This window comes from Rhamphochromis longiceps, linkage group LG7 (assembly GCF_057381845.1).
Source record: "Rhamphochromis longiceps isolate RC_006_pf linkage group LG7, R_longiceps_female_GT1.1, whole genome shotgun sequence".
In the NCBI taxonomy this organism is placed as follows: Eukaryota; Metazoa; Chordata; class Actinopteri; order Cichliformes; family Cichlidae; genus Rhamphochromis; species Rhamphochromis longiceps.
The window spans coordinates 51,056,669-51,084,427 of NC_140563.1; the positions used below are offsets into that span (position 1 = coordinate 51,056,669).

The following is a 27,759-nucleotide window of genomic DNA, read 5'->3' on the forward strand; positions in this document are numbered from 1 at the left end:
TGAAATTAATAGTTTTTGATTAGGACAAGTTCTATTTGACTAAAATTATCTGTATTGATAGTGTAAGGTTTCTAAAAAAGGGGCTACCATTGATATACAATACAAAAATGTGGTATGAAAGCTAAAGCAGAGTTTGTCCATAATTCATTAAGCTATAAAAAGTTATTAAGCTTTAATCAGCTGATTAGCACTTCGCTTAATTCAGTTAATCAGGTGACTGAGGAATTTTATATATACTCTTCCTTGAAGAGGGTGTCGTTGGATTTGATGGATGTAGGGACCTAAAGGTGTGGACCACATCCACAGTGTGCCAAGGTAGGCTTCTAACACAACCACATGACATTATAAAAAAAATCAGTGCTGTTCTTGTGCATGTGTGTGTGAGGCCCTCCAAGGCCAGCTGTCCTCGTCACTCCTCAGCAGTTATTGTTAGAAACAAATGGTGCCCATGGGATACTTTTCACCACACATGTTGCACTGCTGCTTCTTTTTAGAGTGTCACGCCACCGAAAGCGACAGGTTAAATATTACAAGCAAAACCAAGCAGATCAGCAGTTTCTGAAGAACCATGCCGACCGCACCGCCTTCAGTTGCATTTCTTCCTCTTTCTGATGCTCAGTTTGAACTTTCATTCATTCAACAATTCATTTCCACTGTGTTTACATATCTAAATACGTTGGGTTGCTGCCTTGTGATTGGGTGACTGGATATTTGAGTTAGACATACATAACGAGGTTGCCAGTAAATATGAGTATCCACTAACAACAGTATATTTCTGACAGAATACAAAGAAAAGCAGACGAGTAACTGTTCTCACTTCTAATCACTGAAAGATAAGCTAGCTGGATGCTGACAGATGTCTCATAAGTAGCACACAGATGAGATTTTGTTTTCCCAAAATATGTATTAATGTGTAATTGTGTACATCCATAATGCCTTAAAAATAATTTCCAGACTTTATAAGAACCCTAAAGGGCAGAGACTGTACTGTAAGACATACCACCTTTATTAAATGCACAGTATCACAAGGAACATTTCCATTAATTGTGGATAAGCTACTCACATGATGCACAAAGCATTGGATTGATTCATAGAACTGTCTGATTAAAGCAGGATTAAATCTGCTAGGAGAATACACACACACACACACACACACACTCAGATGCATACACGCTTAGATGCATACACACACACACAGGCACACATCCTCTAGCAATCTGATGTATGTGCAAATACACACACACACACACACACACACACACACACACACACACACAAATACATATACACTCTCTTAAGTTCACACAGTAAGTAAAATTTTGTTATCTGCACAGGAATGAAAACTGTCATCTTTTTTTTCTTCTTTTACTGTATATTTACAAAAAAATCATTAACACCCCCCTCGATATAGATTACATTCAAAAAATGTCCCCACCCTTCTAGATTACATTCAAAATAATATACTATTCATGATGCAAAGTCACAGTTATTCATCTGAAAGAGGATCAAAATAGGCTACAGTCAGTCAGAGGGAGAGTGGTGGGGTTAGCCAGGAGGTAACTCTGACCTCCTCGCCACTGGCCACACATCTGCTGGGACACCTGTCGGGCCAGGAGAGTTCCTGATGTTTAGAGTCTGTGGTCGCTCCTGCGAGACAGGCAGCGTCTCAGACAGCCTCTGTGTGAGCTCCCCATCACAGTGGAGAGGAAACAGGAGATCATCTTCCTTCTTTTTTTTTCTTCTTCTTCAGAGAAAAACTTTTTTTTTCAATTTCTATTTTCAATTAAAGTCCTCTGTAGATCAAAAATTGCCAAAAAAAACCACAAAACAAAACAAAAAGGAGAAGATTGTATTTTCACCGGTATTATGAACAAGCACAAAGAAATTATACAATGTAGCACAAATCAAATTGTATTTACATATAGTATGTATTGCCAGTGGCCCATAACACGTTGTCTTCAATAGCTGTCACACAGTTTTGACATGATACCTGCTTAAAACGGATTATACTATTAAACATAGCCTACTATTCATATAGACAAATATCAGAACTGTACAGAATGGAGAGCTGCTTATGTACAGCGGACAGGTGACTTATTATTGAAGAACGCTGTGAGAAAAAACATAGGGACAAACACACACACACACAAACTGGGGTTTTTCTGTGCAATCATGGATTTTCTTTTCTTTCTCTTACAGCTGACAGCTGAGACCGAGAAGGAGGGAGCTCAGTGCTAAGGTTGTGCATTGGAGTGTTGAAGTAATGCTACAAATTGCACTTAACAAAAAGAACTTATTGTCTCACTGCCTTTACGCCTCCGCATGAAAGATTCCTGCTGATTTTTTGTTGATTTTTTTTGTTTTTTATGCAAAGATTAGGATGAAACTTGCACTGGACGCTCGCACCATGGTTGCTCTTTTAGCCTCTTTTTTAATATCAGGACAACAAAACAATTGAATATAATACAAGAGTGCATTCTGAAACCATTTGCTGCCTGCACAAATCACCACCGTCCTGGATGAAGAGCTGTCAGCCAGTCACCACATGGCTGGCTGGGGCTGTGAGGAGAGATGAAAGCACCCCTGGGACATTTTAAGGGCAATCAGACTCTTAATTAATGCTTTTACTGCAGTCTCATAGCTGACTACATGGAATTGAAAATGACGATCTTCAAAGTGCACTCTTAATCCATACAAAGCCCGGTACATAACCTAAATTAAAAAAAAGAGCACCCCTGACATCTGAAAACCTCCCATGATGGAAACCAAACCACGTCACGTACCAGAGATTTCAGAAATGGCATTGCTGGTTGACAAAAAAACAACCTGCGCCGCCGGGTCCCCATCCTCTGTGCTTTAGGTAAATGAATGAACGAAAAGGAAGATTTGGAAAACAGAGCTGCACCCTTTAAAATGTCTCACTGAACACTGATGGCCTTCTTTCAAGAGGAAAAGGTATTTACAGAAAAGACGTGAAGTCGGGAAGCGCCTCAGAGGACCAGGATTGAAATCTGTGAGCCATGGATTTCAGTCAGCTTGCAAATTCTCTACATATTAAAATAGTCTGTGGCGTACGACACATTTAGCTTCAGCTGTGAACTAACAGGTTATTTTGTGTTATAGCAGAATAGGTGAGACACTGCTGACAGAAGAAAATTAGCTATCTACAAGCATGTATCCATAAACTGTCCATCACAAAGAGACACATTGCACGTCCCTTTGTTCATTTCCAGCTTATGGAATACAAGAGGGAAGTGATTCGATGCGGTGAGTGCAGACAGGGCGAGCTGTCTATTGGTCTCTTTTTATGCCTTTTACATACACTACGCCACATGTTTTGGAGCACTAATGGTACGGGATCCTCTCTGCATTTTGGTTTCCACTTTGTGAAGCATGCCTCAACAACATCTGCAAATTTAAAAGAAAAGCAAAAAAAAAAAAAAGCCCCAAAAAACAAAACAAAGAAAAAAACAACAACTCAAAAATCACTCAAAAACCGTAAGGCTTTTTTCTCCGTGTGATGAGGACAGGAGCATTTACAGTTACATTTACAGCCGGGGTTTCTGTACACAGATGCGCTCGCGCAGCCTCTGCTTCCTCCTCCCCTTCCTCCTCCCCTTCCCCCCAGTTCCCGTTGTGTGCAAACACACAAACACTTGTCCACATTATGAAGCACACATGCACACGCAGTACATCACACGGACGCAGTGGCGCGTCAGCCCAGTATGTCCAGGTATACGGGCGAGGCTTTGGCCAGGCTCTGGAGCGTGCTGTGGATCTCCTTGATGTTCAGCCTCATGTAGGGCTCCCTCTGCCAGCAGCCCAGCATCAGGTCGTAGACCTCCTTAGGACAGGTGCGGGGCCGCTGCAGCACTCGGCCCTGAGTGATGCACTCGATCACCTGGAGGAAAACATTGGTTGGTTTGTCAAAAAGAAGCTGATTTATCTACTGTCACATAATAATGTGGTTTGATACAAAAAAATCTCTGCGGCTGGGAAGCGTGCGGGAACCAAATTGCACATCCAGTATATTAAAGGACGGCCTCGACGTTTGGATAGCACAGACTGTATACAGAGGTTTAAGCCCTAAGCTCACCTTTTCCAGGAACATTTTCAAAAAGATTTAGGTTTAAAAAAAGAATGCTGTTCATGAGCAAATAGTCTTTGTAATTCCAAAGACTTACATTTTAGGAGAGCTCCCACAATATGTGCCGGAAAAGGAAGATGATTTTACATTTTCTCATTCAGTGTAGTGTATGTCATCTCAAGGGCGGGCCATTCATCAAGATTTTTCTTTGGTTTTATTTCTTAACACATGATATTAATTTCCCCCATCTGAAAGGAAACTATCCTGTTTACCGGAATAGTGCACAGTATCTTAAGCATCTTTGTTCTGCGCTTCCATGAAGTTCTGAGGATTTTAAAACCAAAATGTTCAACAGTAAAGGGTTGCCAACCTTCAGTAAGATTTCATTAGTCATTTCCTATTATGCAGCTAGCTGTGCCGTGTCATATTCTGATACAAATGTTAGCTGTTATGGGGTTCTGACTTCAAAAAGGGTTCATGTCAACTGAGACATGGGACACCAGAGTGCTGCACTGAAGTCTGGAGTCTGTCATCATTTCTTCCAGTTTGGAGCCAGAGTTTCTCGTAATTTTTTAAAAGGTGTTGTGAGCAGTGTGTTCTTAAGAAATTGGACAATTGGAGGGCAGAAGATAAAGTGTCACTCCTAACAAACTATCTACAGCAGATAAAAAGTATTTCAAAGTTGTGTCCTTAAAAAATAGGAAAAGAAAATCTAGTGAAGACCTGGAAAGAGTTTGATTGTCAACATCTTCATTTTTCAGCATGCTATTGATCCCCAAAACACTACCAATGCAGTAAAAGCATACTTGGATAGAAAAGCACACATCAGTCATGGACTGGCCTCCACAGTGCCGGACCTCAACGTTATTCAAGCAGTGTGGGGTCAGCTTGACAGAGAACAGAACAAAAGGTAGCCAACATTCAAAGAAGAGCTCTGAATTTTGAATTTGGTTGTCACACGACATGCTTTGATACAACTCCTCTAGAGACAGGACTGTTTTCAGTCATACTGTTTTACAGTGTTTTTATATAATCAGTGTTATTCATCATGACCTGTAAACTGTGTTAAAGCAAGGTTATATCAGTTAAGGGTTATCAAAGTGTGCCACTGTGGCCCTCGTGTTTTTAGCAATGTGCAGCCCGACTGAATAAAGTAAAAGAAACTGTGCTGTATATTTCTATCAAACACAGTTCAAATCCTGCTAAATTACAGCTGTGCACAGTTGTTATTTGCTGATGTATCCACTTTAAAATAAATATAATGTGAGGAAATGTAACAGACGCCTCACTGATGATTCAAAATAAACCACCATCGCTTAAATGGACTTATATCAATCTGTCTCTTTGTCCCAGTATTTTGAGTTTTGTTCTGGACTCCATATTTATTTCTTTTAAAGCATAAGATAAATTATGTTCTAGTTCCCGAGGATGTTATTTTCTAGTTCCTCTGAGTTCTTAAAATCTAGTTTTAGGATGTTAATTACCCTTTGGTTTCCAGTCTGTGTCCTTTGTCTCTGTGTTCGTTTACCTTCGCTCTACCCAGTCAGGTCCTCATGTCTTTTTGGTCTCTCTGTCTTCATGGCTGTCTGTGTTCCCTGTCTTGTCTAGTTAATACATTTGTCGTCCTGGTCCCTGTGTTTTTTCCCTTTCTGTTCTCGTGTCCATCTCTCTGTGTTTTTTGTCCTTTTGTCTCGCCAGTCTGTCATGCCTCCTTGTCTGTTTATCCCAGTGTCAAGTCTCAGTGCATGTGTTACTTCCTGTTTTATTTTGAGTCCACTATCTTGTGTGCCTGACGTTAAGTTTTGCTTCCTTTGTCTTGTTTGCTTTGATTATGTTAAACTGTATTCCCATCTACTCCCTCTCCTCTACTTCCTTTAACCACCCTCCTGTGTATATATTGTCTACCCTCTCCCTCTGTTCTTCATCGTGTCCTCTCTTGTGATGTTTACAGCCTCTGTCTGTGTGTTCCCGGTCAGCTTAGTTTTTGTGTATATGGCTTCTGTTTTTCTTGCCTTTTTACCAGCAATAAAGCTGTGATATTGAGTTTTATATCTGTCTGCTGAGTCCTGCATTCTGGTTCCACACCCTGCCTGCCAGCAGCAAAACCAAGCGAACTCCAGACAGACCATTGAGTCCACCAGAGGGATGATGGGAATTAAGGTGCACGACTACAGCCTACATTCATTAAATTACTAGACCATAATGTCAGTCTGGGCTTCTAAGACGTGTGGGTCAGGAATTTAATGCTTCGCTTGTGGTGCTAAAGAAGCTTTCAGTCAGCTTACTGTTTAATAAATAAATGACTAGTTTTGGAATGATTTTGTTTATTGGTCTTCACCACTATACAGGCTCCGCACTGGCACTCTGCCATCAAAAGTTATGAGAAGCATGCTATGAATGAATTCTTACACAGCTCAGATTACTTTCATTAATGGAATACTTCTTTTAGTCCACCAAGTAATTCTTAAGTCTTGAAATAATTGATTAGGTAGGCATTGTGCTAGAATAGGAATAAAAATATGCTGACACTAACATTTATTCACAGTCTCTGACTTTTTCTGACACAGTGCATACATGGAGACCAATGAATGTGAAGTGTAGGGTTAGGTTGAAACGCTGTCTGACCTCATTGTTAGAGAGCTGGTACCATGGCTGCTTGCCGTAGGTGAAGATCTCCCACAGCACCACGCCGAGGCTCCACACGTCACTCTCTGTGGTGAACCGCCGGTACATGATGCTCTCCGGGGGCATCCAGCGGATGGGCAGCATCGTATGACCGCCCACCTGCACAAAAAACGACACAACAGCATTCATGAGAAACCAACACTGCAAGATCTGCTAAAGAGTTCAAAGCTGCTGAACATGCTGACTTTATTGTTGTTTACTGTTGTTATAATAATGGGGGACTGTCAATAGATGTCAGTGATCACGAAAAAAACACATCGTTGTAGACTTTGTAGTCTTGCTATGGTACAATAGTTTGTTGTAATCCATTTATAATACATGATCATGTTTACTAGAAACACCAAGCTGCAACCAATCATTCTGCAAGAACAGCCCTGCAATAAATCCTAAATTCAGGAAGGTTAAAATGTTCACAATATATATGAAATCATAAAAAGTGCTTAAAAAACACTGATGTCTGATAGCTTAAAAAGCCAACACAGGTCTTAAACCCCTTTAAAGCCTGAACCATGAAACCAGAACATGTTTAATGTTTATTGAACCTTCTAACAACTTTATTAAAAAATTAATTTAAATACTAATTTACATGTATGTGTTTAATTTTTAATCATCACACTGATGATATACAAGTCTCAAAAGCTCCCCAAAACTCATGCATCACATATGATGCGCTAGGCATCACGGGTTAAGGTTAATGTGTATGATTTTTTTTCTTGTCCGCTATTTATGATGATGAAAACGATTCTTTGTGTCAAATTAACAAAGATTATCCGGCAAATCCTCACTGCAATATTAACTTACACAAACCTTAAATAACCCCAAATAAATATTTGAACCCTAAATTAAGTAGCACCACTTTTGAGACATGTCGTTCATTCACCCATTTTCTGGTGCACATCCAGGTCTAGCTTGCTCAAGTGAAGCATATAAACAAAATGATCAGGATTTGCTGGTAGGTCTGCTGTTAAGGTCATTTTCATGATCAAACAGCAAACTTGTCAGAAGCTGGAAGCCTCAAACATTTGGTCTCTGTGCATGAATAACAAATAATCAATAATTGAATGAAGTGCAAATCAGAGTCATTAACATGGAAGAAAATCTAGATGGCGAAACAAAAGATTATTTAAGAGTTCTTTAGTTGAGTGCTTTTGTAGCTCCAAGCCTTCTAACTGGTGAAGTTCATATACTGGTACGCTCACCGGGATTATATCAGCGTGTCTGAAACTGCGGGTTGCCAAACTGGTCGGGCATGAAACAATGCACAGGAAGTATGGAGTTCCAGATGAAAGCTGTACTGGGATTGCTGTGAAATAAACTAGCAAGAGTTTATTAGCTCTATTCTGTTGATCATGTTTTTGTTGTTGTTGTTTTGAAGGTGGGTGTGCATGAAAACAAACTGAGAACCACCATATTCATAATTTAGTGTTGCGTATAATAAGCTTACTGATTAGCACTAAACACAATAAGTAATAATAATGGTAGTAGTACTGGAAATGATACTAAATTCATATTAAAATTGATATATATATATATATATATATATATATATATATATATATATATATATATATATATATATATATTTATAACAAATCATGTGACTAATCCTTCTACCTAAAAAGAAGGACGAGGGAAGAAGGAAGGCAGTTCTAAAGGTAAAAGGAAGTACAACCCAGTACTACAAATATGACAATTTGATGATTTGTTTCTGTTAGCTTATTTGGCTAATTTATGTGGCATTGGGAGATTAATTTGGTGAACCACGCAGACATCCTTTTCCATTGTTTTTAATCTGTTTTAATGCAGTCTGTCAACCACCAATCCAACTGTGGGGCACAAATATAAAATTCTAGTAAACTATCAAAGGTTTCACTCATGTCTGTGTCTTCACTCATGTGAAAATAATTAGTGTGATTGAAGGTAACACTTGCTCTAAGTGCATGTGTAACGGGACTGACTTCTGACTTCCAAAGTAAGCAAGTGAAACAGGATCCTGGTGCCGTTCGCGTTGCTAATGTGTTTGATAACGGGATTTGGTGGGAACCCCTCTTAAAGGGGATCTTATTAGATGCAGGAAAATGCATCTTGGAATTGATTTACAGTAAGAGTCTTCACATTTCTGACTTCACTTTGGGCAGCAGAGGGCACTGTGGGATTCACGCTGGCATGTGAGACACAATGAAGGAATAAAATACATGTATCAACTCGGTGTTATTATTAACATGATAGTTTTGTTTCTTTGACCTCCATTGTTTTTTATACATTTAAACTGCAATAAAAAAAGATACAATGATCGTCATTCTTGCAGCTGCACAGTTTTTTAAGAGCAAACCTGGAATTAAATTTGATCAGTTCCACATTTTTTGTGTATAATGAGGCGAAGTGAAGTAAGGGAAGAAAGGGGAAAATATCTAAAATCCTTACTCTGTAGTAGTCTGAGCTGTAAACATCTCTGGACATGCCAAAGTCTCCTATCTTGACCAGCAGGTTTTCTCCTACCAGGCAGTTCCTTGTTGCCAAGTCTCTGTGGACAAAGTGCTGGGAGGCCAGGTAGACCATGCCAGCAGCAATCTGTTGGGCAATGTGCAGCATCTGGGACTGAGTGAGCTCCACCAGGATGCTGTGTTGACCGTCTGCCATGAGCACTGCATCGGGACCATGGGACCTGCACCCAGTAACCGTTGCATAGTTTAGAAAATAATGCAGCAGCATGAACTATTCTGTCACTACTGTAATACATGAATGTGATATTAGCAATCAACTAACTAATTAACAAAACATTAACCTGAAATTATTTAACATTTTTCTCACCAAGTAAAAGAATACAAAAAAATTTACAATACAAAATTTGTTCTAGCCTCCCAGTCTTGATCATAATGTGATGTTTCTATTAGCTGTATTTTTCTTTGGGTTCTAGACTGTAGACTGCAAATAGCACAAGTAGTGCATTACCTTGGTCTGTGAAAATATACTGTAATAGAGAGTCTCAGTATTTTCTTGCATTTTGGGAAAAATTATTCAAGAAAGTGATTATTTTATTGATCACTGATATAGTGATTAGTCTCACACTCGTACTCAGTAAATTCAGTACAATCCCACAGCGTGTGTTATAACATTGACCGGACTAGACAATGAAGACGTAAAATTGACATTACTGCTTTTTTTGTTACATTTGATTTAAAAAAACATATTTATCAAAGTTAGAAGCTACAAAATAAACATACAGGTAAGAGAGAATTATTTGAAACTGTTACAATAGGTCTAGGATGCCATCAGCAGCCTAGACCTATTGTAACAGTTTCAAATAATTCTCTCTTACCTGTATGTTTATTTCGTTTTCATGTTACTTTATTCCTTTTGATTTCTAGTCCCCAGTAACTTTATTATTTCCATAAAGCATATACAGCCGCTTGTTAATGTAAATACTTAATCAGCCAGTCGTAGACGATATAACCAAAGTACACAGAAGAGCATCTCAATAAGTGTAATTCTGAAGTAGATGGACTACAGCAGCAGAAGACCACATTGGGTGCCACTCCTGTCAGATAAGAACAGGAAACTAATGCTTCATGTGGGCTCACCCAAAATTAAAGCGTTGCCTGGTCTGATGAATCCAATTCCAAATGGTAGGGTCTGAATTTGGTGTAAACAACATGTAAAGCTTTGATTCATCCTGCTTTTATACCAGCAGTTCAAGCCACTGATGGCGATGGAGTGGTGTGGTGAATGTTTTCTAGACACACATGGACTCTTCGGTATCAATTTATTTATAATTTAAATGCCACAGCCTACCTCCATCCCTTCATGACCACAGTGTACCCATCTTCTGTTGGCTGCATTTAGCAGGTTAATGTGCCATATCATAAAGCTCAAATCATCTCAAACTGACGTCTTGAACAGAACAAAGAGTTCATGTAAGCCTACTCAAATGGCCTTCACAGTCACCAGATCTGATTCCATCATGCATCATGGATCTGCAGCAACTTTGTGATGCTATCATGTCAATATGGACAGAAATCCCTGAAAATGTTTCCAGCACCTTGATGAACCTGTGCCATGAAGGATTGAGGCAGTTCTGACGGTAAATGACCTGTTCTTACACAGCACGTTCTACTCTAACTCAGCACTCAAAGCAGTTGTTGCTACAAGCTTCATTCACCCAATCACACACATTCAAACAAGCACCTTGTCTAAAATTTTCACACACAAATGCAAAGAGAAAAACTCAGGGACCATTATCTTGCCCAAGGAAACTTTCACATACAGATTGGAGTAGCTGGGGATTGAACCTGTGACTTTTACATTGGTATATAACCAGCTCTACCTCCTCCACAGCCAAGGCTGAGAAGCAACAGTGAGAAACAACAGAAAGGGGATCTAACCCAGTCCTAGCAATGTGCACTTTATTGATTTGCTTTTATTCCTTTTGTATTATACAATATTTGTTTTTTGTTTTTAGCACGTGTTATTTTTAATTATTTCTTTTCACTACATTTGTGTTACGTTGTTATCAGCCTGTCAGTCCTTACGCAAACCATTTGACATTCACTGATCTGCATGAGAGGTACCACAAGTAACTGATTAGTAACAGATACCAATAGAGGATCTAAAGAAGCTTACCTGAGGAACTTGTTGAGGTCCCCGTGTTTCATATATTCAAACACCATGATTAGTGGGTCACTCTCTACGCACACTCCGTAAAAGGTGACGATGTGCTCGTGCTGCAGGTTGGTGAGGAGCTCAGCCTCTCTGTAGAAGTCTGCTCTGCCACTCTCGCTGGCCTCTTTCAGTGTCTGAAACAAGACAGGGACAAAGACGAGAGGCAAACGGTGAGAAGCATTATCTGCAGGAACGTACATCTAATCACTAGGATTTACTGACTGACTGTCAAGTTCATTGATCGTTTGATCTGTACCTTGACTGCCACGTGGATCTTCTCCTGGTCTGGTGTCAGGTTGTAGCATTCAGCGAGAAAGACCTTCCCAAAGGCTCCTTCTCCCAGCTCCCGCTTCAGCACAATGTTGTGTCGCTTGATGTGCTGGACAACTTTAATGCAGAAGAAGTCAAATTACCCTCAAGGTTATGTGCACATTGGGAATTTAAGTGGACATTTTTGGTGCATACAGAACATTTGTCTTCACTAATCTCACAACAAACAAGCACGCGTCTTCAGACTGCATCATTTATGTGATGACAATTCAAAAACTGAAAGATATTTAAATTAACATGACAGAAAACATATATTTAGCAAATTGCATAAGTTAAAAAAGGACTTAAATACTTATCTAAACTATCTGTTTTTACAATTCAATACTTTGTGTAGATTCATAAAGTATAAAATATAAAACTGCTGAGTTAAGCCCTTTGTCAGAGCTTGTGTTCCTGCACATCTCCTGTGGTCCAACTATCCAGCCGGTCTAAGGAACTGGAGTCACTATCACAGTGCAGTAGGATGCCAAAAATAAATATGGCGCCTAGCAGCGATCCCTGCATGGATTTATCAGAAAAGGCCCAGGTTACCCGGCATTTGTCGAACGAGGCAGTAACTCACACGTGTTGGATTTCAGCATGCTGCCGGAGTTACGGAAGTACTGGGGGTTCTCGATGACAGGAATCTTTGTCATTCCAATGATCACTGCGTCTGGACCCATCTCTGAGGATGACGGGGTGTTGTTGCCATTGGAGACGTGATGGAGAGGGCTGGCAGAATCATCGTCATTACTGATAACTGAGGAGGAGCCTAGAGAGCCACAGAGGATGTGGAGAAGGAGGAGAAGAGAAAGACAGCGCAAAGAAGAAGACGAAGAAGAGTAAAGCTGTTAGCTATAAAGGGAGGGGAGTAAAAGCAGAGTTGCAGGGTGAAAAAAGATTGACAGAGGGATCACAGGTTATATGAAGTATGTCAGATTACACATTATAGGCAGGTTTACTGAACAATGTAAAAGGATGAGCTCAGGCCAAAGCAGAGCTCACTAATTCCTGTGGTAATTTCCATATTCACACAGTAGGAACAGCACAGGGCCAACGCTACTGCTTACTTTTAAACCCCTGAGATGTCATTTACCAAAGATACATAATAACTAGATTCATATTTTATGATATAGGTGTAAGGAGATATTAGGACATTCTAATGTTTCATTAACATTAAGTGAGAACAAATGCTTATAATGCTTAATAACACACTGAATGGCTTCAGTGTATGTGTTATACACTGTTATTGAAGGTTCATGAGCTGTTTATGCATCAGTTATGAATATTAACAAGATGTTGAAATTGCTGAAAAAAGTCATACTAAATAGTTAGAATTTTTTTTAAGTGTTTTAGATTATGCACCATGCTGCTTAGCACAAAGACTGGAAACTGTGGCTGCATGGCACCAGATTTTACTGGATAGTTAGCTGCCAGCTGTAACATCATTTTAGTGGTGATAAGTACAAAAAATAATAAACAAACGAGGAAAAGGCAATTCAACAAATGTAAAAGCAAAAAACAAAACAAAGTGTACTAGAACAAACACACGAAATCTGACAAATTATTCAAATCTGAAATCTGGTATAGCAACTCTGCTTGATTATGATGAGAGAAAACTGACTACATGAAAGAATATTATCATGCCATAACAGGTGATCAGAGCTAATGGTAGTAAGAAAATGATATAAATAAATACATACATGAAAAAAGAGCTTGCAGTCAGTATATGGAGGGAGACTGGGAGGGTTAGGATGATTACAGTTAAGACATGCAAGATTTTAGTTGCATGTCTTAACTGGCATTAGGTGACAGAATTGAATTAAAATGTTTTTCTTGCCTGCATAATCGTTTATTTGGTTATATCATTTGGTCCACAAGTAGTCGGATGATGACACTTTAAAAAATAATTTTGCCTCTGTACAGCACCAGAGTGGAAATCAAATAATTGCTATGTGATTAAAGTGCAGACTTTCAGCTTTAATTCAATGGGTTTTTTTTTTTTAAAGCATCACTTTAACTGTTTAGCTAAAGTCTATTTCAGGAATTACAGAATTACTGATAGTCCTCCCAGTTTCAGCGGCTCAAAAGCAATTGGACAATTGAGTTATAAGCAGTTTCATAGGCATTTGATGTCTGTTCCCTTATTATTATTTTGTGATAAATGAAGGAGATAAAACATCTGGAGTGGATGCATTTAGTAGCTGTTCACTAAAACTCTGAATATGAAGTCCCAAGAGATGTCTATTCAAGCGAACGAGGCTATCATTAGCCATCTCAACAATCTGGTGCATTCTTAAAAGGAAGGAATTGACTGGCCAGCAACACCAAAAAGCCCTGAAAGACCACGGAAGATGACTAAAGTGGATTGTTTCAAAGTTATTTCCTTTGTTAAAAAACTCCTTCACAATGACTAACAAGTCAAAAAACACTCTTGGGGTGGTTTGGAAAAAATTTACCCTCAAGAGAAGGCTTCATGAATGGAAATACAGTGGTTTTACAACAAGGTGCAAACCACTGGTTACATTCAAGAACAGGAAGGGCAAATTAAACTTTGCTAGAAAACATCTAAAATAAAAACTTCTGGGAAAAAAGTTTTGGATACATGGAACCAAGATTAACTTGTACCAGAACTATGAGTCAAAGCATACTGCTTTTTCTATCAAACATAGTACAGATAACGCTATAACATGGGCAAGTATGGCCACCAGTATAACTGACTCACTGGTGTTTAGTCATGATGAGACTGCTGATAGAGGCAGCAAGATGAATTGTGATGTTTACAGGGCTGTACTCTCTGCTCAGATTCAGACAAATGCTGCAAAACTGATAAAGTGCAAATGGATAATGACCTAAAGGATAGTGCAAAAGAAACCTAAGAGTTTCTCAAGGCAAAGAAATCAGATATCCTATAATGGCTGAGTGAGTCATCTGATCTCAACCCAATAGAGCACGCTTTCTAGTTACTGAAGACAAATCTGAACGCAGAGAGACCCTCAAACAAGCAGCAACTGAAAGTGGCTGCATTAAAGGCCTGGCGGAGCATCTCAAGGGAGGAAACACAGGATTTGGTTACATCCATGGGTTCTAGACTTCAGGCAGTCTGACTACAAAGCATTAAAAACAATCCTTATAGTTAAAATGATCTTAGTTTGTTCAGTTCATTTTGAGCTTCTGAAAACTGGAGACTCTATACTTTAATGCTTTATTAGAAGGCGTTGGATTACAGGTGAGGTGTTACACTTCAATCACATAATGTTTGATTTAGTCCAATGTGGTGGTTTACATACAAACCCCCCTCAAAAACCTACCATTGTCCAAATAGTTGTAGACCTAACTGCATTTCAGAGGGAAGCACGTGATGTTAAAACTTGTGTTCTAGTATCTATTATATGTTTTAAAGGGACCTTTAAGGTATCTTTCTATACACATATATTCGGATAAAAGATGTATTGTGCCACTGACATATTGAAAAGCTGTTTCTGTGTTTTAGCAAATGTCAGGGTGACCAATATGGGGTTTCTTGTATTTCAGGGATAGTTCAACTCCAAGCAGCCTGGAGTGGACTGTCTGCGACCTGGAGCTGAGGATAACGTTTGTGTGATATTTATTTGCAGTGATGGCCAGGGTTTCCAGGATAAACTGCCGGTTGTAGCTTCACTTCTAGCAAACACACGTGATATTGTTTATCTCAGGGTAAGGAAGCACAAATGTATATCTTGAATTATCAGCTTAGTTGTTTTTTTAGAAAATGTTTGCACCTTTAATGCCAAACTTGGAGTTTCTTCCGTATTTCAGTATGATCATCATCAGAACACAACCGATCAGGGCAACGCCAGCAATTCCCACAACTACATACACCTAGGAAGGAAAAAACTAAGATGGAGTCATGAGGCGATAACAGGAGCTGCTTTTTTTAAAAAAAAGAATTGAAATAAACAAGAAAATATTGTGTATTTTAAGGGTTTACAAGAAGAGGTAGGTACCACTGCTTTAGATGGAGCGGGCTGATTAGGGTCACTTACAGCAACACTGTCATCCGGTGGAGTGTCTGTAGGATCTGGAAAGAAAACATGGGTCTGAACATTTTAAACCAATAACATCTAGTGAGTGAAAGCACGCCAAAATGCTGACTGTTAGGTTCATGCAAATTTGAGAGTTGAAACACACACCGTCTGGGCAGAAGGCGAAGGCACAGGCAACGGCAGGAAAGGGACAGGGACATTATCAGAGTTCATTTTAAATTTGCACTCAATCATCATCATGCTAACAAGTACAACATTTGTCCGGATAAGCCAAATCGATACTTACAATACTCGAGGTCTTCTGTAGAAAAGAAAAGAAATGAAAAAAAAAAAAAAAAGCATGTCAGCAGCCATAATAAACAGAAACGAGCTGACTTCAATAAACGGACTCGTGTGAAAAGACAGAATACTGACCCGTATGGTTGATGTTAGGCGGGTGGAGAAACTGGGCAGAGATGTTCTTCTCATCCCTGCCATACTTATTCTCTGCGACCAGCTTGTACTCTCCGTTGTGAATGTGGGTGGGGTTGACCAGCTGCAGGCAGCCGTGTTGCTGGTTCTCTGTGGTCACGTGGATCATGGTGCGGATGTAGTCCTGTTCCTGGAGAGGCTTGTTATTGTGGTACCACCTTAGCTCCGGCTTGGGGTTCCCCGTTACTGTGAAGGGGATGCACCAGTGGTGGTCCCGCTCTGGAGACAGGAGTGTCAGGATGGTGGGGGCAACTGACACAGAGGCAACAGTAGAGGAAGAGTAATCACAAGATGATAGGAAATAAACACAAGGAGGGAAGCCAATAGGTAAAACAACATCTGAGGGATTTTGAGTAAGTGACAAAAAGTATGGGAAGGGAAGGGGGACTGATCACACAACATCTGAGCACTGATGAAATGAAAACACGGAGAAAGAGGAGGAGGGTGGAACTAAACAAGCAGAGGTGTATGGCAAGGCATGAGGAGCTTCACAGGAGGAAGAGTTATGGACAGGAAATATGGAGAGTCAATAAGGTTTGCCAAGAGACACTAATGATAACAAAATGAGGAGCCTTCTGCTTCCAGTGGAAAAACAACATCTCGAAGAAGGCATTTAAAAGTTCATCACATTAAATTACACAAATTAAACTTAGCAACGCAAATATAATTTCTAGAGATGTGCGCCATGGTTAAAGTCCTTACAAAGAATATTGAGCTGAAGGCTGGCCTCGGTCTGACCGACCATGTTCTCGGCACTGCATACGATTGCCCTGCCGTTATCATCAGGAGACAGGCCTGACAGGGTGAGGATGCTCTCTGTATCCATAGGTTCAATCTGTAAACACATTATTAATTTTTTCATTATGTTTCCTGTATACAGAAAATTGTCTTGATCTTATGAAACCGACTACTATTAGTTGACTGTACAATACAGGCTCAAATGGCTATGACACACAGATACCAGAGTAGTTAGCAAAGTAGCCAGGGAGTTTTAAAGAGTTACTTAAAAGTTCAAGTACCTAAAAGGAATGAAGACACTTATACGGGATAAAGATAAACATTTGAAATTCTATAAACAAATGCTGAAAAATATTATGGACCAGTACTTAGCAAACTAAAATCAATGTGAGATGATAATTGAACTAGTAGCTAGAAGTGGCTAACAGCTAGCTAAAAGAAGCCCAGAGAACATATGAACGGCAAAGTAAGTAAAAGCAGTTGATACACATTTTAAACAGCACAAGGTAGAAAAGCAGCGTAAATTAGCTAAAAGTGGCTAATAAATTAAAATAAAAAAGACAACTTTTCTAATTGTTATTAGAAAAAGCTGATGTAAGAATAGCAAAACAATTAGCTAAAAGCATCAGCTAAAATATTTACAAGTACTCAATACGGACCAGAAACAAGCCAGTTCAACAGTATTAATGTCCAATTTTATATATTTAAAATTATTCATTCAAAGCTTGAAATCTCATGTTGACAACTACACAACTCGGAATTTATCTAAAGATGCCCTTTAAAGGTCTACAAACACAGTCACAAACTTTTAAGCGCTTAAAACTAAATTTCAGCGTTTGAAACCCCTGAATGCTTGTAAATCACCCAGAATATATATATACATATATATATATATGTATATATATATATATATATATATATATATATATATATATTTTTTTTTTTTCCCCCCCAACATTAGTGATGTGTTTCGCATTGTTTTCAGTAAGCTGTTTCAAATTAGAAACTAGTCTCAGACCAGTCTAGTCCATGTCCTCATAGTTGTTTAAAAATACTAGTTGTTAAAATCGTCCCGTTTGTTGGAAATACTGTTCACGTGGATAAAGATAAATTAAATATATACATTTAAAAACAGCAGGTCACTTAAAATTTTCAATGCCCATGTTTGTAATAATCAAGGAATACGATGTGTTTTGAAACACTGAAGCACTAAAGAACATAAGCTAATTAAGTTTGGCAACAGAGGCTTTTTAGTGAGTTAGAAAGTGGCATTTAGTCAACTTCTTCTTATCTATATATTTGATTTTCCCATGAAAACAACTAAATTAAATGTGATTATTTTATTTTATTATATTAATAATAATAATAATAATAATAATAATAGTAATAATAATAACAATTTACATATTATTTTATAAAAACTTTTTAAAAGTATAAAATATCACCAAAGTAAAGCTCTTCGAGACTCCGTAAAGGTGGAGCCGTGCCAAAGGTTTAAAAATGAAAACAGAAAGGTAGATCACCTTACCTCATAGTGGGTCCAGAGCTCATCAAGGTTCCACACAATCTCGGGAGCAGGGGAGCCTGAGGCACTGCAAATAGCTTTGACATTACTCCCCTCCATCTGAGTCACATTTCTGGGGGTGACCTCTACGGTGGGAACCACTGTGAGAAAACATGCAAACCATAAAAGTAAAAGGAAACTTGATCAGATTGTTTCCCTTTAAACTTTCTTTCTGTCTTTCTTTCAGTCCCTTACTGTGCATCCACTCATTCAAACATTCGATATCAATCAGTCTACTCAGATTTGCTTATTGTGGGATGGTTTCACTTTACCACAGTCTGGCGGCCGGAAGGTAGCAAAGTCCTGCGCCACTCCTCTGTCATCTGTGCATGTCAGCTCGGGACTGTCTGTTTCTTCCTGGAGTCTTAGCTTGATCCACAAGTTCTCACAAACACAATCCAGAGGATTCCCAGACAGAAGTAGCCTAGAAAGAAAATAGAGTGCATGTGACACTACATAGAAAAGACATAGATACACTGATAGTCTTGTGCGTATGCGTCACTTACGGATATGTAATGTTAAAGTTCTGAAATGTTCTCCATGACAGTGTTGACAAGTTATTGTCTCTGAGATTTCTGAGAGGAGAGAAAAAAAAACAACCAAACAGAAAATATTCAACTAAGCATTCTTACATGTTTAATAATGAAATAACTGGAGAGGCTCTGTAAAATTCGTCTTACACATATTGAAGTCTTGTATTGTTAAAAAACGCGTCCGGTGATATAGATGTCAGTCTTGTCTTTGTGACCGTTCTGTTGGAAGTTAAATTGTAGTTACATGAACTTTAACTCCACTTTTAACCATAAAAAACACAACACTGAACGTTCTACTTACAGGTTTCTTAGGTTTATGTAGTGCCTCAGACTGCTGTCACTCAAGTCAAACAGTCTGTTTTGATTAGCAATGTATCTGTGGAAAAACAAGATGAAAGGGAAAGCTTGGTATGGTGCAGGTTTTTAGTCAAACTATTCACACAAAAAATGTCAAATATTGAGTCAAAAGTGTGATTTAAACTGGAATTGAGATACAGGTCCTAATTAACTCTCCAAAAACTCAAGTGTTGAATGGGAAATGTGTGTATTTTATAAAACTAATAACTTTTTTTTGAATAAAACTCATTTTGTTGTTTTTTGCGAGTCAGCAAGGTAAAATTGTACTGCTCCCAAGTTAAGCTAGCTGTTTTACTCAAGGAGTCTTGTCTGTGCATTTGTGAGTATAACATTAATACAACAGCGTGTACTGACGGTGTGACATGTTTACCTTGTTTACTAAAAACAATGGGTTTTTTTGGGGGGGTTTTAAACAACTTTGTGGACTAATAACTGTAATAAACTGTTTTTGTTTTAAAATAGCACCTCTAGGGAAAAAAAGCTTAACGTGGGGGCTGGGTATGTCACCAATAATAATAATAATTAGAATAATAATAATAATAATAATAATAATAATAAGTTGTAGGGAAATTAGCTTGATAAGAATGAATGAATTGGGGTTATTAACTCTAACCAGGTAAAACACTGTGCAGGGACAGTCTAGCAGCTTAATCTGGGTCCTGAGCCACGATCAGACTGGGTGTCACGGTCCTGGGTCTCCTGACCCAGCGTTTTTAGTTCTTTGTGATTTTTGTATTATTGTACTTGTGTGTGATTTATTCTATGGCTTCTAGTTTTGATCCCTTGCCCTTCATGTCTCTCTGTGTCCCCTCTGTTCTGTGTAATTGTGTGTCTTTGCATGTTTGAGTTTCTTGTTTTCTGTCACTCTGCATTGTGCATTATGTTCTCATGGTTGGTTTTTTGTTACTCTCTCTAGTCTAGTCTCTTGTGTTCCCAGCTGAGTATTTCCCTGTGTATTTTGGTTCTTAGACCTCTGCCTTATGGTTTATGTCTCTGTATTTCTTAGTTGCTGTCTCCACTGTGTCAAGTTCGCGTCTCTGTGTGATACTTCCTGTTTTACTTTGATGGTCCGTGTCTCATGTGAATGCGTCCTGCTTTGCTTGTCTCGTCAGTCCTGATTTCTCCCAGCTGTGCCCTCCTTCTGTGTCTCATTCCCCTCGTTACTTCCCAGTGTATTTAAACCCTGTGTTTCTCTGAGTCAGTGTCGCGTCGTCCCTCATGCTGTGTGTGGATCTCCCTGTGTCTCTCTGTGAGTTCTTAGTTTGTGGCTTCCCAGTTTAGTTTGTATGTTTGTTCTACCGGCAAATAAAGCTGTGTTTTGAGTTCATTCCCTCGAGTCTGTGAGTCCTGCATTTTGGGTCCAACTCCTGCCTGCCGCACAGTGTTTCATGACAGTACGACGCGACCAGATATGGACCCAGCAGCACTCAACCCACCAGAAGAACTGCGTCTGGACATTATCTACTCCGTGGAAAGACTCCTGCATCTGTGGCTCGAACATGAGGGGAAGGAATTTCGCCGTGCTGTGGAAACCAAACTACAGCGTTTAATCTCTGGTCTTCCCTGGCTACTCAGTGCGCTCCACCCACTCGAACAGGATTTAATCCACAACGAGCTCCACCTTCATCCCCCAGCTGCTACTACCCACCTGCCTGAAGGGCCGGATGTGGAGCCGCTCGGCCCGTCAGAGCCATCATCAAGAAAGAAACGACGATCACGCCGCCAGCACGCCACCCCACAGCCGGACATTCAGACTTGTACATCGCCGGCTGTGGTGAGTAAGGACTTTTTCTGTGTCGAACCGTGGGACTATTCGTTCAGGGGCTGTGTTTTGTGCTACGGATGGTAATGTGAACAGTTTATCAGCTGCCCAGCCTCCTGAAGCTCACTTAGCTGCCCAGCCAGAAGCGCTAGCTCCATCTCCTGTGTCCCCGCTAGCACAGCCATTAACTCCACCACACGCTCCATTTTCACCTCTACCATCGCTTCAGTCATCAGTTCGGTCTGCCACTCAGTCGCCCTTAGTTCCGTCATCCACACTACCACCTGTTTCCCTTCCACCACCACCATCACTACACCCAGCCATTCAGGCTGCTACTCAGTCAGACATTCAACCCATAGCCCTGCCGTTAATATGCTCTATAGCTGAGCCACTAGCCGCCCGACGAGGCGGTCTCCACCTGCGACCGCCTCGTCGTCGCCTGGTCCGGCTGCATCTGCCTGTGCTTCTGCTCCGCCTGGTCCGGCCTCAGCCTCTGCAGCTCCGCCTGGTCCGGCCTCAGCCTCTGCAGCTCCGCCTGGTCCGGCCTCAGCCTCTGCAGCTCCGCCTGGTCCGGCCTCAGCCTCTGCAGCTCCGCCTGGTCCGGCCTCAGCCTCTGCAGCTCCGCCTGGTCCGGCCTCCGAGTCTTCGTCCTCGTCTGGTCCGGCCCCCGCATCGCCACCGTCTGGTCCTGCCTCGTCTGGTCCTGTGCCCACCAGGCCATGGCCAGCACGCCTGAGACTGGGGGGCCGCCGCTGCCTTCCGCGCGGTCGGCCCCCTGAACTGCTCCGTCGTCTCCTTCGCCGCCGCCGTTGCCTTGCGCACGGCCGGCCCCCTGAACTGCTCTGTGTTTGGGTTGTTTTCTTGGGCTCCGGTGTTTGCTGTGCTCTTCTTTTGTTTTCTGTTCCGAGCCCTCCGTCCTGGGCCCCCGCCGCCCGCCCTGGGTTGTTTTCTGTTTGGTTTTGTTTTTCTGTGTTTGGGCTGTCTGGAGCCAGCCCTTGAGGGGGGGGGGGGGGTACTGTCACGGTCCTGGGTCTCCTGACCCAGCGTTTTTAGTTCTTTGTGATTTTTGTATTATTGTACTTGTGTGTGATTTATTCTATGGCTTCTAGTTTTGATCCCTTGCCCTTCATGTCTCTCTGTGTCCCCTCTGTTCTGTGTAATTGTGTGTCTTTGCATGTTTGAGTTTCTTGTTTTCTGTCACTCTGCATTGTGCATTATGTTCTCATGGTTGGTTTTTTTGTTACTCTCTAGTCTAGTCTCTTGTGTTCCCAGCTGAGTATTTCCCTGTGTATTTTGGTTCTTAGACCTCTGCCTTATGGTTTATGTCTCTGTATTTCTTAGTTGCTGTCTCCACTGTGTCAAGTTCGCGTCTCTGTGTGATACTTCCTGTTTTACTTTGATGGTCCGTGTCTCATGTGAATGCGTCCTGCTTTGCTTGTCTCGTCAGTCCTGATTTCTCCCAGCTGTGCCCTCCTTCTGTGTCTCATTCCCCTCGTTACTTCCCAGTGTATTTAAACCCTGTGTTTCTCTGAGTCAGTGTCGCGTCGTCCCTCATGCTGTGTGTGGATCTCCCTGTGTCTCTCTGTGAGTTCTTAGTTTGTGGCTTCCCAGTTTAGTTTGTATGTTTGTTCTACCGGCAAATAAAGCTGTGTTTTGAGTTCATTCCCTCGAGTCTGTGAGTCCTGCATTTTGGGTCCAACTCCTGCCTGCCGCACAGTGTTTCATGACACTGGGTGTGTCAGTATTTGGCTGGAGGTTGATAAGCAGGAGACCTTACAGCTGCTGATATATAAAGAAACTCAAAGTTGCAGACAGAACGATGGTGCCTTTATATGTGAAGTTTTGGAATCAAATTCAAAGTTGCAACTGAGCAATCGCAGATGTGTCTACGTACACATTGAAAAGTTATTTTTATTTATGCTGAAGCATGTAATTGTATTTTGGAGTAAGCAGGTTTCTGTTTGGAAAGGAGGCATGTCTGTGAAATAATTAGTGCCGAGAAAGAGAAACACTATTATGTTTCTTTGCTCTACAGCGAGATTTAACTAAGTTTTGTGATTTGAAGAAAGTTTTTTTTTTTTTTTTTTTTTAAAGGTTTGTCTTTTTTCCTTTGTCTAGTCCTTTGCTAATGTAAAGCGTCATCACATGCCCACGCTGTTAAATTAATTATCATGCCAAAAGATGGCTTTTTTCCAGCGTTTGGGAGGTTTAGTTATCTGGACAGTGCCTATGCTGAGAGGTTTCAGTTTAGGTGAGAAGGTGCTTTCAGACATTGATATCCTTAGGAGTTTTTTTTTTTTTTTTTTCCCCCATATCTAAATTTTTAGTAATTTTATTTTACTTTTTTTTTTTTTTTTTTTTTAGCTAAGGTCCATGTTGGGAACAGTAGGTCCTCATGGTGAAACCTTGAACTTGGCACAGATGAAGCTTTACCCATCTCACTGTTCCTGAATCTGCTTCTGGTAAGAGGCACTACTACGGTCCACCTCTTGTCTCTCTATGGTCATAAAATGCCTACTTTCATGTCTTCTGAGTTTTGTGCTCTGCTTCAACAGTGTAATTTGGGGAGACTGAAAAAGTGGTGGTATTTTTGTTTTATAGATTTTCTTCAAGATGCTTTTACATTCCTACACAGTACTAACACGAAATTTTAAATATTTAACAAATGAGACTTTTGGAGAACACAGTGAAAACTTGAAATTGTTTTTCTGAATTTGTAGCAAGTAACTACATATTTTATAGAGTTTTTAAGAATGAAAAACATTTATGAATTATTTTGAGGTGGAATGATTGTCCTGTTTTAACTAGTATTTCGTTAAAGCTTCAAATGATCTGAAAAAAACAAACAAGCAACAACAACTTGTGAGTGTTGCTACCTACTGATGGGTTTGAGACTGACTGCTGGTTGCTTCATGTGTTAGTAGGAAACATTTTGTTTACATGAGGATTGGAGGATGCCCTAAAACTACAAAATGTATCTAAAGAGCCAGTGGTGCTTTCGAAGTGACGCCTTAAAGTATCACTAACAGGAATTTTTAAATTCATGGTTGATTTTCAGAAGGTGCCCGGCCTGATGTCCTTCACTGATGTTGTACACACTGCCTTAAAGAAATCTGGAACAACTGCATTCTTTACAAAGTGAAGAACATTAAAAAAAAACATATAGGCACCTGAAAGACTTTTCTTTTTATCTGCAAAGTAAAAACGCGAATAAACACGTTGACCCCAAGTAAACTACCTTCACGGTAAACTGATGTGACGCCTATTCAGCCTGCCTGCCTCCGAAAACTCACTCAGTCTCCCCTTTGCTCCGCTGGGTGCCATGCAGTGGTGTACTTGTGCGGGGTTGTAACAGGTAATCTTCAACACAGACCTACACACTGACGCAGATGAGGCTCTACACAACTGTGGGTAGCCTATTGGCAGCTGTACACAACTGATGCGATCTCATGTGTAATGTGCCAACAGCATGAAGTATTCAGGCTGCTTCACACCGCCGCCCAAAAACCGAGTGAGCACCTCGGAGGCTCCGTTAGGCCTGAAAATTTACTCCATCACTACCACTGGAGCTGTTTTGTAAAGGAAAACACCGACTAATGCAAATAAGCCTGACGCACAACCTCGCCACCATAACGCGCTCGCGCACGCGAGCAACTGCCTCTGTCTCACACACACACATGCGCGCGCGCGTAAAAGCACACGCAAGCACACATATACGAGGCTACATGATCTGACATTGGTTATAAGAATAAAATAAATTCTGTGTCGGGAAAAGCGCTAAACATGGATCTCTACTGATGTTTAATCCACAAGGAGATTCCAAACCTCCATTAATAACGCCGTTGATCTTATTCTCACCCTTATTGTTATTATAATTATTGTTGTTATTATTAATATTATTATTAAAATACCAGCCCCAACTATTTGATATTCCAGCGACCTACAGATTCCAGGGGAGCTCTTTACGCATTGCTTCCTAATGAGTTAATAAGCTGTCGGTGCGATCGTTTTCATACACTTACATCTCAGTGATGTTTTCCATGTCATCTAACGTGAGGACAGGGAAATCCTCGATCCCTGGTACAGAATCAATACAAACAATTCTTGAGATGCTGCAAGTGCAGGATGCGGGGCAAGCATCGCTAAATCTCCACAGCCCCATCAAAACCAAAAACAATCCGACACGAGCCATGCCATATTCCCCCGCGCTGGAGTCCATCGCAGGTCCAATGGTATCCCACGAATCCCCCAAACAGAATCAGCTCAAATTGAATTATTAAGATTTCCACCCTCGCCACCTTTTTTCGGCCAAGTTAATCCTTTCGACTCCGCAGGGGGAGAAAAAAAAGACTACGCTGTCGGCGAGGAATGCGCAGAGCTCACGGTTTAATATCAAGATGCCATGGACTGGCCTTCTCGTCTCCGCAGAGCTGGTATCACACTACTGCATATCGATGCCGTGAAGCAAGGTGTCAAGTGGTCCGTCCTGGTGCTGCTGCCGCTGCTGCCTCACTCCCCTATCGGGGGCCACGGGACTGCTCGCCACTGCCTTGTAAAACAAATATGAGGTGTTCCAGATGTTTAGAGATCAATAGGCAGGGCCCCCACGAGCGGTTTGTCGTGTGTGTGTGTGTGTATGTATGTGTGTGTGTGTATGTGTGTGTGGTGATGTGGGGGGGGGGGGGGGGGGGGGGACTGCACAGTGGAGTAAGGATGCGTGGTGATGCTGCGTGTGTAGGGAGGAAGGCTACCTGCATCCGTCTATCGATTATCACCGAGGACGAGCGCATCTCACCCTGCCATCACTGGGACGGGGCTTATAGGAGTGGGGGGCTGGGAAACGTGATTGCGATTGTGCCCTGAAAATGTTATTTTTGTCATTTTAAAAAAAAAAATAGGATCGTGAGAAATTCGTATTTAAATGGTGCAACAAACACCTAAAACGTCAGCTTCTGCACATTTCGAGTCAAGTGCCCAGGTGTGGGGCAAATCACGCCGTCTGCGATGGCCACAACAACAATATGGATGTAAACTCTTGTGTTGTGGTTACTCTGAAGCCATACATTGGATGAAAGCTTTTTTTTTTCACACCAACACTGTTGTAGGCTACGGTTGGCCATTAGGCCTGGTGTGACGTAAGGTTGACGCACAAGACGGGGTGCATCTATGAAAAATAATTACCTATACTATGTCCGCAAGCTTCAAATAGGTCTCACTCCAATCACTGATCAGAGCACGATATAGGCGTCAAGAACTCCATCTATTTATTTCTTGCCCAGTAAACTTTGTTTGGCAATAAATAAACTAAATAACAATAATAGTAGTAATAATAATAATAATAATAATAATAATAATAATAATAAAAAACCAACTTTCAGCAGACTGTTGCATGTTTTAGTAGGAGTTTAAGACATTTTTGTGGGTGGGTGTTAAAGTATTTGTCAATAAACATTTCGGGGCTGAACTGCAAATATGTTGCTCTGACGTTGATGCACGAATGCGTGATCATTTTTCTTTATAAATTAATTGTAACATATTGCTTTCCCCCCGTATACGTCCCAAAATGTGCCAGTTCCATGCCAGATGTGGTCTCTGTTCAATATTTATTTATTTATTGTTTGGTTTTTCGGTAATTGCTGTCCAGTGCCAAAACATCAAGCTGGTCATATGTTTTCAAAATGAATAAATAGATCATGTTTACCACCGGATTCCTCAATTTCCACTCACGACGAGGAGGCAGCCAGGACACATGATCTGTGACACAGCCTGGATGGTTAGTGTCGCTATGGTGACTTGGTCTTTACAAATAGCGCGGACAATGTCAAGTGTCGCTATGGTTGCAGATGAAAATATGTACGCAGGCTTTTTTTTTAAGAGAAACATCAAGAACTGAATTATATCTGTCTCCATGGCAACCTCAGAGTATAGGAGAGAGAAGAGAGAGCTCTTTATTTTGCAATAGATCCTTGCATATATATCTGAAGAAGCATAACAACACTTTGAGAAAAGGTGTGGGGGGTGATTGATGGAGGAAATATGGGCATGATTCAGGGCTTCTGATTTGCAATACATGCATGGAAGCCAGCTGGTGGCTCTGGATTAATAATATTTGATCGTGATCTTGTCTGGGGGGGTGGGGGGGTGGGGGGGGGTCACTTTAAAATGCAATAGAATACAGATTGTGGAATGTGCCATTTCTTTTATTGTGAAAATGGGGAATATCTATAAATAATCTATAAAAATGTATATCAGTTTCCCCAATTCTGCTTGTTGGTGTTCTTAGCTGGAAGTATCGCTTCTTCGAGGCAGTTTAACTTCTGGAATATGAGCATGAACAAGCGGGAAAAAGAGAAGCTCGTCCGCAAACGAGTCCTTGTTCATATGGTGTCAGTTCTGAAACATCCAAGTCCACGATAAGAGCAAGTCACTTTGAACCAATAATTAGAATCAATCTCCAACCCATCTTTTATTTCACGTCATGTACACAATCACTAATCAAAACCACTTAAAAAGTTCGCCCTTAGATATGATACCAAAAACACTCCAATCCAAAACCAAAAACTTTTTGC

The 27,759-nt window shown here is 40.6% G+C and overlaps 1 protein-coding gene across 1 annotated transcript; it reads right to left on the reverse strand.

The window, feature by feature from the left end:
* Window positions 1–1,194: 1,194 nt before the first annotated feature.
* Window positions 1,195–25,805, reverse strand: ntrk2b (neurotrophic tyrosine kinase, receptor, type 2b). Its single transcript, XM_085411332.1, has 17 exons — window positions 25,213–25,805; window positions 19,373–19,447; window positions 19,219–19,290; window positions 19,045–19,113; window positions 18,811–18,962; window positions 18,503–18,639; window positions 16,939–17,071; window positions 16,180–16,488; window positions 16,052–16,066; window positions 15,727–15,800; window positions 15,502–15,601; window positions 12,324–12,512; window positions 11,688–11,818; window positions 11,393–11,565; window positions 9,197–9,437; window positions 6,713–6,871; window positions 1,195–3,901 (listed from the first exon to the last, which is right to left on the reverse strand). Exons 1-17 carry the CDS (start codon window positions 25,407–25,409, stop codon window positions 3,716–3,718), a joined length of 2,412 nt encoding a protein of 803 aa, XP_085267458.1. The 5' UTR covers window positions 25,410–25,805; the 3' UTR covers window positions 1,195–3,715.
* Window positions 25,806–27,759: the final 1,954 nt, after the last annotated feature.